Here is a 16397-nt window from a genome sequence, read left to right as displayed (position 1 = left end):
GGCAGTTACAATGAATAAATAGTATTGAAATATTCACAATTCGCAAATCTGTTCTAAAATGCTGTACATAATCATAACTCTTAAACAGAGCAGATTAACCTCTCCCATATCTATATGTCTACATGGGACAAATATTTGTGAAAATATTGGCGTTACAAAGCGAATATACATAAATACATCTGTACCATACATGAAATATCCCGAGCATATGAGAACATGAACATTTGCATTATTCAATGAATATAATAATTATATTTGACAATAATTTCATAACATACCAATATCTAAATGCGATCTTCTCTGTCGCTTGCACAAATGTTGGCTCATAGTTTAATTGCACAAACGTTTGTTCACATCTTGTATCTACTATGTTTTATACAAGTCCAATTAAAGTTGGGCACAAACATCACTGTTTTATTGTGACGACTTATTTGCCAACAATCATTTGCTTGGGGACGTCAGTCCGAGAGCGACTGACAGTAGACGCACCACGTTCTTTTGTTCAGTCGGCTCGTTTTCTGTAATTACAATAAAAAAAACATGAATATCCATATATTTATGAATGTTCACACAAAACGCGTTCCGCATCGTAATAATAAAAATCTCAGTACAATTCACACAACTTCATCTAGACCAGAGGTTCCCAAACTTTTTTGTGTCGTAGACCCCTTGCTATATTTTTTGGTTTTGGGTAGACCTCCTACTCTTACCTTTCTAACTTTTTTTTTGTAAATTTCTAACTGTAGTAAAGTTTTGTGTTAAAAACATAAAGTAAAAACAACAAGATGACCGCTGTCATAGACCCCTAGCAGTGTATTATGCTAAGCTAAGCTAGCTAAAGCGTGTATTATGGGTACTAGATAACTATTATACAAATATTTAGATAATTTATCTTCTTAAATATATACACATTATACATAGAAAACGCCCAGACGTATACAAACAATGATACTCATAAATAGAAATGTTTGTGCCGTGCTAACAATCGAACCCGCGACCATCGGAAGTAAAGCGGTGTGCTAAACTGCTAGACCACCGAGGCCGTCCCATCGTAAAGTTTATAATCCGTACTTAAGAAAGTAACTGTCTGTCTGACTTTGTCATGATGGACTAACTGATCTGACTTTATGTCAATCTTATCATCCTCCACTGGTGCCCTGCCAGCCTAAACTGTTAGTGGAGGCGAGAGCACTATTCCATTATCATACATTAACGAAAACATACCATGTGATGTGATGGGCTGTCAGCTTATTTACCATTCCAATTTAAAAATAAACTAGCAAATATTTCAACTTTTTTTACTGTGTTAGCACCATATCTATACATATAAATAAAATTGGAGTGTCTGTTTGTAATATTAAAATAAATATTTTTATTACTTGCGTCTGAATATAAATACGGTACATACACCAAAATAATATTATTACAATTGTCCGTCTGTCTGTCGGTGTGTTTGTTCCGGCTAATCTCGAAAATGGGTGGACCGATTTTGACGAGACTTTTTTGGCAGGTAGACGATGTAATAAGGAGTAACTTAGGCTACTTTTATTTTAGAAAAATTCTTTAATTTTAGAAAAATAAACTTAAATTCCACACAGATGAAATCGCGGGAACAGCTAGTACTATATAAAATGTTTCTTGACGTGCTCCACTGAAAATCGTACTTAAAAACAGACTTTATATTACTTTTATTACGGTCTCAAATAACTACTGCAATAACATCATACAATGTAACATTTCCTGACGCGTGTGGTAATGCTACTTAAAAACAGACTTTGTATCAGTTTTGTTAGGGTTTAAAATAACTTAGTGATCTCAGCAAAATATGTATATATAAAGTGATACATACCATCTGCTCCTGTGACGTGTTTCTCGAGATTAAGTTTCTCCTGTGCAACCTGGTAGATACCCTCCTCGATGGTGCCAGCACTCAGCAGCCGGTAGATGGTGACCGGCCGCGTCTGGCCCATCCGGTGACATCTGCGTCCACATATAATATAAGCATTTATTGAGACTGTCTGTACACATTTTTTTTATAATATAAAATAATTACGACGGCTTCGGTAGTCTAGTAGTTTAGCACACCGCTTTACTTCAGATGGTCGGTTCTCATGAAATCTATGACTAAATAGCGCTGTGGGAATTATACTATTATTATTAGATAATATTGTCTGAGTGATTTCTATGTATAATATGTATTTACAAAAAACAGACTAAGTATTTATATAGGTCTATACTAGGCTACCTATATAAATACTACGTTTTTTTAATAATAATACTACAAGCTGAGCTTAATATCGTATCGAATAGCATTAATGTACTGTGTAGTATGTATGTATATTAGCTTGGGTGTAGATGGCGCTGTGTGAACTATTATTATATTAAAGCATTACTCACCTGTCCTCAGCCTGTTTATCGTTGTATGGGTTGAAGTCAATATCGTGTATGACGACTGTATCCGCCGCCGTGAGATTGATCCCCAGCCCGCCGGCGCGGGTCGACAGCAGAAACACGAAGATATCCTCCGCGTTGTACTGGTCTATTAACTCTTGTCTAAAAGAATAAAAATAAAACGGTAATATAAAATATATGTAAGAAAGAGATGGAAGTATTACGCTATCTCTAGCGCACACAGCTGGCGTCATGCGGCTATTAGGCTATGAACGACGAGAATGTGAAAGGCTATGAAAGACGAGTGGTGTGAGTCTGAGAGCCGATAATTAAGAAAACAAAAGTAGATAATGTTGGGGCCACAGACATGTAACAGACTGCGTTAGAAATACCATAGTGTAATGCATCTCTATATGTAAGCACACTTCATTTTATAATTTTTGCAAGTTATATTCCAGCACAAATTATTTGTATTGTATTAGAATCTGAAATCCAACTTCATACTTCTGAGTCTAATTCATGAATAAATTGGATACACTAAGCATTCCTGTTACTGGATCGAAAATCAGGAAATAGTTTTACATATATATTACAAAATCTAACAATAAAATAAAAAAAATTAAGTGTAATATAATAGTATCAAAATATAATAACATTTAAAAATATATATATATTGATAAGCTGCCAGCAACAATTACCTTTATTTACCATAAAATTATTCGGTTAACAATATAAATAATGTGTATTAAACACGAAAGTTAAAAAATAACAATTCCAGGTTGTCATACATAGCTATCGTTGCATGCACATTTTAAGTGAGGCGTCTTTACCTGTCATTGACGGCCGTGCTTCCATCAAGCCGCAGGTATCGGTATCTTCTAGCAGCCAGGTACGGCTCCAGGATGTCCAGCATCATGGTGAATTGACTGAAGACGAGCACCCGATGACCGTCAGCTTTCAATTTTGGCAACATCTCGTCCAACTTTTGGAATTTCCCCGAGTCGAGGATAAGGTGCTCCGGAACTGAGAATTGGCTTATGCACTGTAAGGAAAAATTGCATTAATTTATTTGTTAAGGGGAGTACTGTAACCTTGTGGTTCACTATCCCTGCTAACAACCAAAAGGCAGTAAATTCAAATCTGGGCAATTAAGGCAATTAAGGAATAAACGCTTTGGAGAATCTATCACAGTCCGCTCTTTTTACTCCTTCAGCAATACAAAAGACTTGTGTCAATGACGAATCTAAATTTAATATAATGCTACAATTCTACAAATCTACGCAGTTCCCCCTTGAAACCACAAAAATATGCAGACAATAATCATGTTCAAACCTATAATTTAAATTAATTAAGGTATAATATATGATATTATCACTTACACTATGAACAAGTGTCATCTGATGTATTTGGAAGTCGGACAAGCACATAAGATCTTCATAAACATACTGCTCATTCTTCTCTTTGTACGTTGGGTCTCTAGCCAGCCGCGTTGCCATTTTGCGAACCTGAAAAAAACGGTACAAAATTATTATTAATTAGTTTAATTTGATGTGATTATTAAGTATTTCTTATATATGTCACAAAAATACTAAATGATTTTTCTGATAACATTGCTTGTTCTGTATATATAATATAAATGTAATATTGTCTGTCTATTCCGTTACATCATGTACGTAATACATGGATATTATAAAATTAATGTCAATTGTATGATGTGATTAGTATGGTTACCAAAAATCGGTAGAAAAAAATATATATGACTATTCAAGTTTATTTCAATAAAAAATATTTATATTCTATTCTAAAGACTAAGGTATCATCCTCTAATCTTTTAGGACAAACACAATATATCTCTGTAGGCAGCAAGGGGTGCTTTTTCCATCTTTTGCCATCTCAGGTAAAGACAAAAGAAGTGAGCCCCAAACAGTTATTATCTTCGGTAGTATTTTTATAACAATTTATTGTCTTCTCAATTCATATCCTTTTTTTTATGTTGTAAGTTTATCGCATTCTTTTAAAACTTGTAGTTTTTATTTTAATCAAGTAGGCTCACTATGTAGTTGTGTAAAAATATTTGGCACTCAATATCTATTGTAAAAATACGTCTAAAAAAAGTTGATAAAAAGTACTCAAATCAACCAATGCGCTACTCAAACGCTGATGGTACGATCCGTCAGACTCTCGAAATTGGAAATGTTAACTAAACAAGATAAATTAGTGAATGCGCACCTGGTCCTCCTGATAGTGGTACCGTAGTAACAGCGGATGGTTCGCTAGCTTCCTCATGTCCATCATCATAGATATGCCACTCTGCTCTGTTGTTGCGTGTACCTGTACATTATTACATAATATTAATCATGTAAACTAATATTGTAATCAGGTAAGATTTCAAATTTCGTTCGTAATTAATTAAAAATTAATTATTAGAGAAAAAGATGGGCTGTTCTTTATTTAAAAAAATAGCAAGCACATATACATACATTTATGTGAGACCTCACATAAATGTATCAAGATTAATAAATATGAACAAACTATCTAATCAAGTAAACATTGTTTTGACATATCAATTATTTCCAGTGAATATTTTGGTAGTCAAATAAAAAATCCAAAATTATCTACCATCTACCATCAGGGTGAAAATTTAGGGTTGCATCTTTTGTATTCATCAATACACAAGTTAAAGACATATATTCTTGAATACAAATCTTAATATATCACATCAATGACGTGATGTATTAAACTAAACTAATACACCAGATGTATCAAGATCAAATTTAAATGAGGAATACTTACAAGACCATCCTTAGCAGAAAACCCAGTTACAAGCTGTTTGTATAGAGTCTCTTGCCGCTCAGACATGGAACAGAGTTCAGTGTGGTTGGTCTTCTTGGGCAAGTCCTGTAGGACATCCCGCTTCAGTCTTCTCAATACAAATGGTTTCATGATCCTTTTTGCTTGAGTTATTTGACTCTGTTCAAATGCTGGCACGTCGTCCTCCTGAGTACCGTCTGCTTTCTTTGTTGTTTTTGCTTTCTGGAAGATATAAAGAGAATTGACATGAAAAAATTTTTTTAAATTTCCGACGGTTTGGACATTTGGGAAGAGACTTTTTTTAATTATGTATTTGCTTTCCATAGACTAAAGCACAGGATCTTTTTTACATTTAGTTTTATACTGTTTGTCCTTTCTTGCCTTACTTGTTCCACAAAAAGTATGTGTTGTGCCTTTGCATAATTAACTATTTCATTTATTTCTTACATTTACATTGCTTGGTTGCTTTGGTTACCGTCCAGAAAAGATGTTTATTTTTTAAATATAATTATCAGTCATGGACTATCATGGTCATTCCGATGGCACTTACGCAAGTTTCTTGCTCGTTCGTCTTGCGATGAGGCAGTATTTCGAATGAATGGTAGATTAATAAAAGAAGTAAAGTCTATTCAAAACTTACATTTAAGCAAAATGTAAGTTTATTTGAATAAATGTCTATTCTATTCTTTACTTACAGAATTCTTCTGGAAGAGACTCTTAAGATCGTCTGTTTTCCCAGAGAACATGTGAGGCATCACGAAGCATAACAACGACATTAACTCCAACAGATTGTTCTGCAGCGGCGTGCCGGTCAACAGCAGACGGTGTTTCGACTGCAAGAAATAAACTTAGTGATTAAAACAAAAAAAGAAGGTTATGGTTATGGATTTACTACTGATCTTATTACTAATAACCCAGATACTTATTGAAAGAACATCCGCCTGTTTTGACCTCTCATGAGCTGCAGTTCTTAAAGATTAACTAATTTTATGCAATTTTGTTGTCATATCTCCTTTGTCTTTGAAATCAAAGCTTCTGATTCACTAAGACGACTGTGAGAATGACAGATGCACGTAGACTTTACAACACAAATAAACTGCTACATAACCAGTGTTGTAAAGTCTATCTGCTGATGAAGAAATTGTTAATAATGGAGACCAGTCGGCTATTTATTTATCCAAAATAGTATAAATTTTAAATACTGCTAGCAATGTAACAGTTCGAACTCGACTTGGTGGTTTCTCCACCACCATTATTTTGAAAATCTCCACAACAGACTAACTGACATGACATCATGTTCATCCCATCATCCACTAGTGTCACACCAGTACATACAACTAACCCTATCATTATCATTCCATATTCATTTGAAAATTTAAACAAACTCTTCTAAATTGTTATTTCACTAATTTCTTCACTTCTTTCACTAATGTGAAAAACTAATACACTAATAAAAATTTATAATGTATTAACACAACCCACATTTATATCGCCACTTCTGATCAGGTGGTCCTTCAGCATATCTGCCATTCCACCTAATTCTATTTACCTTTATTTTGAGCAGGTTGTCGTATCTCTGTGTTGACATGTTCTTGAGCATATGCGCCTCGTCGTATATTACGTAGTGCATGGGCGTGATGCGGAACATCTTGCGCTCCTCGGGACAACTGCTCACCATTGTGTAACTGTAACATACAGTGGGTTGCCATTAACATTTTTTATAATTTTTGTTCTTCAAGTGGTCTTGACTACGTTTTTAAGTGGTAAAAGTTTTTTGCTGATATGTTTTTATGTTCTTAACTCAAATTCAAAGTGAATTTCAAGTGCTGAGAGATTTATTTATTTTGGAAATATATTTTAATGACGTGTAAAAGTGAAACACGTAAATTATTCTTTTAAACAGTTCTTTAGTGGTTTTGTGAAATAATCAATACCTGCAAGTAAGTAATATTTTACTATAATTAAAATTAAAGTATTTTGGAGCGGATTTTAGAACAATTTTAATTTATTTTTATATTTTCAGCTTTGGCTATGGGTCGAGGGGTAGATTGGACTCCGAGAAAAAAAATCCGAGGTTAAAACCCTTCTCCTACACACAAATCACTCTCAGAGGATGATAGCACAACTGGCCGGGATATCGAAATCTGCCGTCAATAAAATAAAAATAAATTTAGATCAAAATCAGCCACTTTCGCCCAAAAGAAAAGGCAAATGTGGCAGAAAACGTATCACAACAACACGTTCCGATAGGAAAATTCGAGATATCTGCTTGCAAAACAGAAAGAAAAGTGCTGGGTTTTAACTCAGATAGTACAGGAATCTGGAATACGTGTTTCAAAAAGAACTGTATAGCGAAGGTTGGCACTGTTGAAGGAACATAAGGTCAGTTCTATGGTTAATTTTATTTGTGTTATATAAAATCATATTTACAAAAATGTATAATATAGTTTCATATATTATTTTTCTATATTTTTTTAGGTATGTTTCTCAGACGAGTCAACTTTTGAAATTCTGGCCAACAAAAGTAACTTCGTGAGGCGGCGCCCAGGCGAGAAATTTCATCCTGATTGCATAGTGGAACGAATTAAACACCCTGTAAAAATAATGGTATGGTCTGTCATCAGCGCAAAAGGAGTTGGGCGCCTCTATATCGTCCAGGGAACCATGAGACAGGACCAATACAAGCAAGTATTAGAAACTCGCCTGTTGCCGCAACTTCAGGAATGGTTCCCGAATGGGGAGGAATTCGTGTTTATGCATGATTCAGCTCCATGTCATAAAGCGAGGAGTGTAACCAAATTTTTGGAAGACCACAACATTCCAGTTTTACCTTGGCCTGGCAATTCTCCTGATATGAATCCCATAGAAAACTTGTGGGAAATTACCAAGGCGGAAATTGCTAAGGAAATCATAACTACCAAAGTAAAACTAATTGAAAAATTAATAAATGTATGGTTTCACAATCCCAAAATAAAAGAAAGTGCTAAACAGTGTATTGAAAGTATGCCGAGGCGGATTCAAGCACTGATAGAAGCAAAAGGAAATGTGACAAAATACTAATAATTTCCCATCATCATTTTTATTATACTTGTTTATATTTTCTAGTTGTTCAAATATTAAATTATTATAGTCTAAATTCATTATAAGATATGTGCCTGATATTATTAAATATAATTATAGCCTAAAGTGACGTTTTTAATTAATTATAGACCAATGTTTTACAAAAAACGAATATTTCGTGACTGTCCCTATTAATTTGGCAACCCACTGTATCATTACAGTTCTTTGTATTACAAAAATTTACAGTCCAGTCTTTTATTCTGCATCATAGGTACACTTTATAGAAGTTAGATTCCTCGCACGGTACTAACATTTGTATCCATGATTATGATAGTTAGTATTTGTATACAAAAAAATGTATTTTAATAAGTTTCCTAGTACCCAAGCTCTGCTTAGTTTGGGACTAGATGGCGCTATGTGAATTGTCCAGGGTTTATACACATGTACTATATAATATATCAAGTGAACTATAAACAGTACATACGTGGTCAGAACGACATCGTAATTGCTGAGGTGCTTGGCGTACTCTATCCGAAGCAGCCTTCGCTCCTCAGGCGGGCCGTAGTATTTGCTGACGCGTAATGACGGGCACCAACGTGCTAACTCCCCGCTCCAGTTGTCTGCAATATTACATTTGCTGATAAAGATGGATTTACAACAAGGTATGAAGGACATTTATAGCCTATATGTTATTCTGATGTAAAAGCTATATTACTGTAAAGTTTCATAAAAATCCGTTCAGTGGTTTTTAGGTGAAAGAGGAACAAACATCCATCGTTACTCACAAACTTTCAAGTTTATAATATTAATAAGAGTTAATCAATGACAATGGAATGGTGCACTCGCCTGCGCAAACAGCCTACGCTGGCAGGGCACCAGGGAGATGATAAGATGAGTAGGAAGTTAGGCCAGTTAGAGCATCGTGACGAATTCACAAAGAATTATCCGCTATATTACGGTTTCCATAGGGGACCGCGTGGAGCTCGAGCTAATATGTTAGCAATGAGATTACCTCTTCGCCCTTTTTTTTGGGGGACGCTTATGTGGAGTGGACGTTTTCCGGGCCGAAATGATGATGATGATGATGTCGATGATGATGATGTCGATGACGATGATGACGATGATGATGGTGATGGTGATATTATTAGTATCTCTTACCCAGTGTAGACGCAGGTACAACGATCAAATGCGTCCCACGCGCCTGCCCCGTCTCCTTCAAATGTGCGAGGAAAGCTATCACTTGCACAGTCTTTCCGAGCCCCATCTCATCCGCTAGTATACCCGACACGGCCTGCTTGTGTAGTACAGCGAGCCAGTTCAGCCCCACCAACTGGTACGGGGCTAGTTTCAAACTGAAATAATAAATAAGTATATAAATAAAGAACCCTGGACAGTAAACAGAGCTTGTTATGGGTACTAGACAACTGATATAAATACTTAGATTTTTTTTAATATACATCGAAAACAGCAAGACCGAACAGTCATGTCACTCATGAATACGAATGTTTGCACCCTGCGAGGAGTCGAACCCGCGACCGTCGGAAGAAAAACAGTGTACTAAACAGTTAAACCGCCGAGGGAGTCAAAAAAAATCTAAAGAAATTAAAGATATGTGACACCAAAATTCCGTTGTAATTATCCCTATTATCCACTGGAGGGATCCCAAAATCATTACACTCTTCATTAAAAGAAATGCAATTAAATAACTACAGAAATCCACAGTATTAGATGTGTTCAATAGTCAGGAAATGTTTCATTAGTCCTTTAAATAATATTTAAAATACAATTGCGGAAACAGGCGACTTGGAAGTTAGGACATAATATAGTTGCGATCGACAATAACTAAATCATAATAACACATAGGTTATAATTTAAAAAGATATTACGTAAATTCGGAGAAATATAATGACAAAGTAATTGCTATGCAGATCAGGATGCGCGGGTCAGCTACTATATACATGACTCTAAAGTGTTTTTTTTTTCGGACTACTCTAATGCTGTTGGCTGCAACTGGCCTTTGCAGCTTCACCGGACAATAGAGGCCGAGTGTAGATGGCATTCCAAACCCGCGAAAAGATTTACGGAGCGGCTGAAGGCTAACTCCCGGCTGACGGACACAATTTTAGTCTGAGGGCACCGCTAGGGGGTTCGAACCTCGGCTCAGGCCGTCATAATTTCGATCCCCGTTCGAATTTGACGGGGGATCGATCGGAGGGGACGCTACAATTGTGAGGTAATAATCATCACACTACACACTCACTTACCTGGAATCTAATATGTTCGGTTGTTTCAACCTGGTTACGCCGGCCGCGACTGCAGCTTCCAGCTGTTGTGCCAGCCCCACGCATTTCTTCATCAGGCGTTGTATGTTATTTCTTGTCGAGAGCAGCTCTTGTGTAGAGTTTAATAAGTCCGTGCTCAGCATCTTGTTGCTATTGAATTTTTCTACCTAATGGAGAATAATTATAATATTTATTTTTTAACTTTCGCGTTTCGTCCACATTATTGCGATTGCAGTGCGTGGCTCGTAGCCACGGCTAGTGCAACCTAGTCGAAACGTAGAAAAGGTAATATTATCATTTATTCATCAAAAAATTATTCATGTTAAGACCCACTTAACAATGTAAATAAATGTATTAAATTAAACAATTTTGCTAGTTAAGTATATAATTATTACGGTAAATAACCTTAATAATTATAATATTAATTAAGGATCGGCAAAATGTATCTCTGGTGTCACAGGCGTCTGATGGTGAATCAGATAGGCCAATCAGAATGAAACCTGTTTGCCAACATCATAATATAAAAGCACCTGGACTTTACAGCTTCACCATACGATAGAAAGCGTGAGATGGCATCCAAAGCCGCGGAAGGACTTATGGAGCGGCTAACTTTTGGCTATCGAATATGATTTTAATCTTGGTTTGGAATTGATCCTCGGCTCGGGGCGTCGTTAATTTCGATCTCTGTTTGACTGTGACATGTCTAAATATGATTTCAATAAAAATTAAGCAATAACATACCATATCTAGCCAGCCTTTGAATGGTCTCTGGGCGATGATTGCGTCCGCTTTCTTCTGCGAACACCCGCTCAGTAGAGACAGTTCATTCAGGTTACTATTGTTAAGGAACTCGAACACTTTCTTCTTATCACCAATAAGATCATCCGAAATATCATTATCAGAATCGTCACTGAAATATTAAATTGGATTACTAAACAGGTACTGTAGATGGAATACAGTAGATAATTCCATGGGAACACAGTCGCAGGTAGTTAAATAATATTTCCATGCCTTAAAAAAAGTGCTTGTTAGGAATATTACTATAGAGTATAGAGGCAAGAGATAATGGTGTCCATTATCATGACTAAGATCTCTTACATCAATAGCTTAACTAGTGGGTCGTCAGCAAAATAAAAAAAACAAGGGTATTTTACTTTTTTTATTTATTATTATTGAGTTGTAACACTGCTGAAATATCCGGATTCCAATAATAATAAATAAAACATGATTCCATCATTTTCTTACTTTGCCAGCATTACAGTCAGGGAAGAAATTGGGAAATCAAATCAAATATAAGATTCACCCAAACGAATTAGCTCAAAACTTCTAAACAACCCAGCAAAAAGATTGAAATATAAATATCCTTGAGCTGGATGAAAGATTTCTAGCTAGTTGGAATAGCTAGTCAAAGGATAGAGATCCTCCCACGCCCACTACCAACAACTCACCTCTTATAGTACCAGTACTGATTGCAGATACCTACCTTCATTTTCTTACTATTACATGTATAAATGACCCCAAATTTAAATAAGTAAATATATGTGGTTAATAAACTTACTTACCTATCATATACCCTGTCATCTTTTCCTTTCCTAACACCATAGTCTTCATCCTCACTTCCACTACTACCCTGCGTGCCCCTACCACCCTTATGGGGTAAGGGTTTCCTCACAACCACCCCAATATTAGGTTTAGACACACTTGTCATCCTAATAATGTTCAAGTTCCCGTTAGACTTCTTCAAGCCCGAGTTTCCAGGTCGAGGGAAGTAGCTGGATCCACCTGAACCCCGATCATTACTCTCAGGGTCATACTTTAAAAGTTCATCTCTTGCACGTTCTTCATTCCAACCATGTTTCACTAATATATCTTTGACAAACTGCAAATTAGTTGACAAAAATTAAAATTAAACAAATCTTGGCATATATTTTTATAAGATGTCTAGAATAAAATAATTTTTGTTTCACATGGAAGGATATACTAAATTAGTATAGATTATAAACTGTTAGTTTTAAACATCAATGTAATTTAGTATCTAATATGATCTATAATTCCTAATTGACTTTTGCAATACATGTTATGAAATAATTGTTTATAGAAATTGTGGTCAATATGAATTCTAACAATATATTTTCATATCTATAATTTCATGTAGATTTTAATAAAAAAATTTTAGCTGTGTGAATTGTCCTATTATTATATTTATATATTATTAAAGCATTATATTCTTGTTTATAAATACATACTATTGATTTATTTAAATACATAATATTGATCTATATAGTATATAAAATAATTATTCCTTACTAATGGTGCAATTTCAGGGAACATTTGCAGCATATTCCTAAATCGCCTTTCTCTAATAGCCGTACTGAGCTCAGTCTCAGCAGGTTTGTTTGTGTCAACCGCTGGCTTCTTTGTTGGTGTCGCTGGATCATCTGAATCGGAGTCCTGAATCCTGATGCGTTTATATACAATTGGACCATTTCTATTTATTGCATTCGGTGCTGGCATCCTAACTATTGTGTCTACAAAAAAAAACAGAAATCATAAAATATGAGAAAAAAAAAATTAATCCACTCATACCTATGAGGCTAGTAGTTAATCTGCCAAAAGTTTTAAGTCATAAAACTTGCTGTTCAACTGACAATGGTTGATTATTACATAGTATAACACAAACTCTCTGTCTGTCCATCCCTATATATGATTAAATCTTTAAAACTATGCAACAGATTTTGAAGCAGTTTTTTTTATAACAGATACGAGTGATTCAAAAGAAAAGAATATTTATATATATAATACAAGTACACCCGTCCGAAGCCGGGGTGAGTAGCTAGTGACATATATAAGAGACTTCAACAACAACAAATATCAGACTTCAACAACTTGACAAAAGTTGGAATATCTGTGACTGGATTCTCCATCGTCTTAAAGAGACATAAAGTACCAGACTTCAACAACCTGGCAAAAGTTGGAATATCTGTGACATATATAAAGAGACATAAAGTACCAGACTTCAACAACCTGGCATAAGCCGGAATGTCAATTGAAAATCACCTCTCATGAGATTTTATAATGGTAAATTAATGTTTTTGTAGTTTGAAAGACTGATTGCATGTATAAAAAAGTCAATTAAAGAATTAAAGTTAAATTAATACATGTGATCATGTTTTTAAAACATAAGGGACTTGTAGAACATCTGATTACTGCTGCCCACAAGTGTGGAGAATTGTCAGCCTTTTAAAAAGGAATATTATTTATGCTCTACTATTTCATGAAGGTTCAAATATCATACTGGTTTGGAATTTCATGTTGCAATTAAGTTAGGAATAAAAGACATTTGAGAAAGGCTGAATAAAAATATATATTATTTTTATGTGCCAATGATGTACTCTCCTTCATAATATTTTACAACTTAAAGTGAAAAGCAATTCTAGCATACAGATAGTATTAGAGATTAGAGAAGGAGAGAGAGGAGAGGAGAGAAAAGAAAGGAGAGTAGAGAAGATTAGAAGAGAGGAGAGACAAGAAGAGTATTTAAGAAAATGCAGAAAAGGTATAGTGTTATTGATAAGCAGAAGTAGAGTAGGAATGTTGTACAAAAAGAAGATGACATTATTAGCAATTTTAATTACTATTACTCTCCAGTTTCTGGATTGGGTGAGTGTCAAAGTTTTTTATATATGCCACCAACAGATTATGCTGACCAGATACCAGCAGATGATGATAAGTTGAACATGAGGTCAGTTGGCCCATTGTGACAAATTCACTAGGAAATTATCAGGTAAATCCTTTTAACCATTAACAGCATTATTTTCAGAGGGAACCATGTGGAGGTCAACTGGACAAGGTATCATTCATCACACCACATTGCTAACAATCCCCTTTCCAGGCCTCAAGTTTTTTGTGGATGATAATGGAATTGTGCACCCGCCTACTCTCAAGGTTTACACTGACAGGGCACCAGTGGATAATAAGATGAACATGAGAGCAGGTCAGTTAGCAGTAAATTCACCAGGAATTTATCACAATGTTTTTCAGGAAGAACCAATAAAGCTTGGTATATTACTAGCTATGAGGTCATCAGTCCACATTACTAACAAGCCCCTATCCACCCTTGTGTCAATGTATGGTGTATGGTATGTAAAATGGTAGTAGGTATGAAAAGTATAATTTCTCTTTGTTTGATTATGTTTCTTTGTATTCTATAGACAGATTTCTTTTTGTACTTTGTGTATTATGTGTTCTTCTAGACCACACCATGCTAGGATACTATATTTTCTCAATATTTCCCACAGCAGATAGCAATGGATAATACTTGCATTATGATGGTATGTATTCACGTTTATGTGTGAAAGGTTTGTCAAACTTTCACAGCTTGACAACAAGTGTTTTCACTTCCATAATCGATTTCCAAATTCAAAATACCAATAACCACAGATATAGTAGTAATTATGGTGTAATTACTCAATAAATAAGTAATATGTTATAACATTTTTATTGATTTCCAATCAATCATTATATATATATATTATGAAATCGTATAACAATAATATACAATGTAGTAGAGTAAGTTGCAAGTACCAGAGCACTAATAAGTGCCGGCACACAAAAAACAGAACCTTGACAAGTGAGGGTCACTGAACAAGCTCAGAACTCCTCGCCTCGTGGCACTGTCGGCAGTAGCAGGCACGTGCTAACAATTCATAGATATTTCCATCAAACACATATAAGTTTACTCACGGGAACTGGAGGGTGCCGACGTAACCGTGACTGGCATACTGGTCCCTGTCGCATTTGGTTTCCTCTGAAACCTATACTGCCTCAAGAAGCTCATCCCGTTTGAATTGTTACTATCCGACATATTGTGAAAGAAATATAAAAAACAGCACGATACAAAAACTACAAATTGTTAATGTTCAAGAATCATTAAATAAGTTAAATTTACGAGAATATTAAGTCTTTAAAAAGGAGCAATGATTGCGATCAACAATACAGCCATTTTTATCCGCGAGACTGAACGAAACCAAATTTATGGAACGAATTTAAAATACACAGTGGAACAGAACGAAACGAACTGAATATCATTTTAAAAAAGTCAATTATACAATATGTCAAACTTGACATCCATAGTTTGACCAATAGAAATACAATAAATGTGATAAGTAGGCAATAACAATCATCAATATTAGGGATAAACCAATAAAAAAGATGTTATAGTGTTGTGTACTGAATTATTGTTGAAAAAGTCCGTAGTCAGTCGGTCAGTGATTAAATCACTGAGCAAGTAATGACTACGCAATCTTTATACTAATTTACTAATATAATGAACGCGAAAATTTGTAAGTATGGATAGATAGATAGATGGACAGATGTTACTATTTCAAGCAAAAAGTACTGAACGGATTTTGATAAAATTTTATACGGGTGAAACAGTGGGCACAGTTAGTGTTTGTTAAATAACAATTTGAAACATGGACTATCAAGAGATAGATTCCATTGGTCATATTTTAAAATAACAACTGATAACCTAATAATTATACTAAACTAGTATTTGATTTTAGAATTCATTAATTTACAATTACTGTTTTGTTATCTATACATACATAAAATAAAATTGGAGTGTCTGATTTTTACTACATGCATATGAATATAAATACGGTAAATACACCAAAATATATTTTTTTAAATTGTCTGTTTGTCTGTTTGTTTCGGCTAATCTCTGAAATGACTGGACCGATTTTGACGGAACTTTTTTTGGTAGATGTCACGCGGACGAAATCGCTGGCACAGCTAGTTAATAATAATATAAAGGAGTTTTATGGTTGTATAGAGGTATATTTACCGTATATT

The 16397-nt window shown here is 34.8% G+C and overlaps 1 protein-coding gene across 1 annotated transcript; it reads right to left on the bottom strand.

Annotated features, from left to right (window-relative positions):
• Nucleotides 1-225: 225 nt before the first annotated feature.
• LOC131846691 (SWI/SNF-related matrix-associated actin-dependent regulator of chromatin subfamily A containing DEAD/H box 1 homolog) lies at nucleotides 226-15592 on the bottom strand. The gene is made up of 16 exons (XM_059196054.1): nucleotides 15288-15592; nucleotides 12852-13072; nucleotides 12107-12423; nucleotides 11286-11454; nucleotides 10527-10711; nucleotides 9421-9614; nucleotides 8747-8882; nucleotides 6752-6887; nucleotides 5898-6035; nucleotides 5185-5424; nucleotides 4621-4722; nucleotides 3771-3896; nucleotides 3222-3433; nucleotides 2398-2553; nucleotides 1850-1980; nucleotides 226-518 (listed from the first exon to the last, which is right to left on the bottom strand). The coding sequence occupies exons 1-16, from the start codon at nucleotides 15406-15408 to the stop codon at nucleotides 442-444; spliced, it is 2661 nt and encodes an 886-aa protein (XP_059052037.1). The 5' UTR covers nucleotides 15409-15592; the 3' UTR covers nucleotides 226-441.
• Nucleotides 15593-16397: the final 805 nt, after the last annotated feature.

This window comes from Achroia grisella, unplaced genomic scaffold (assembly GCF_030625045.1).
Source record: "Achroia grisella isolate CSIRO2021 unplaced genomic scaffold, CSIRO_AGI_Agris_v1 utg512, whole genome shotgun sequence".
Lineage (NCBI taxonomy): Eukaryota > Metazoa > Arthropoda > Insecta > Lepidoptera > Pyralidae > Achroia > Achroia grisella.
The sequence above is the reverse complement of the archived record's forward strand: the minus strand, read 5'-3'. Positions and strand labels throughout refer to the sequence as shown.

Bases quoted from the DNA above. Each gene is read 5' to 3' on its own strand.
- LOC131846691 (XM_059196054.1), bottom strand. From the start codon at position 15,408: ATGTCGGATAGTAACAATTCAAACGGGATGAGCTTCTTGAGGCAGTAT. The intron at 11,455-12,106 runs GTAAGTAAGTTT...TTAATATTTCAG, and splicing joins GATGACAGGGTATATGATAG to TGACGATTCTGATAATGATA. The intron at 10,712-11,285 runs GTATGTTATTGC...ATTCTCCATTAG, and splicing joins TCAAAGGCTGGCTAGATATG to GTAGAAAAATTCAATAGCAA.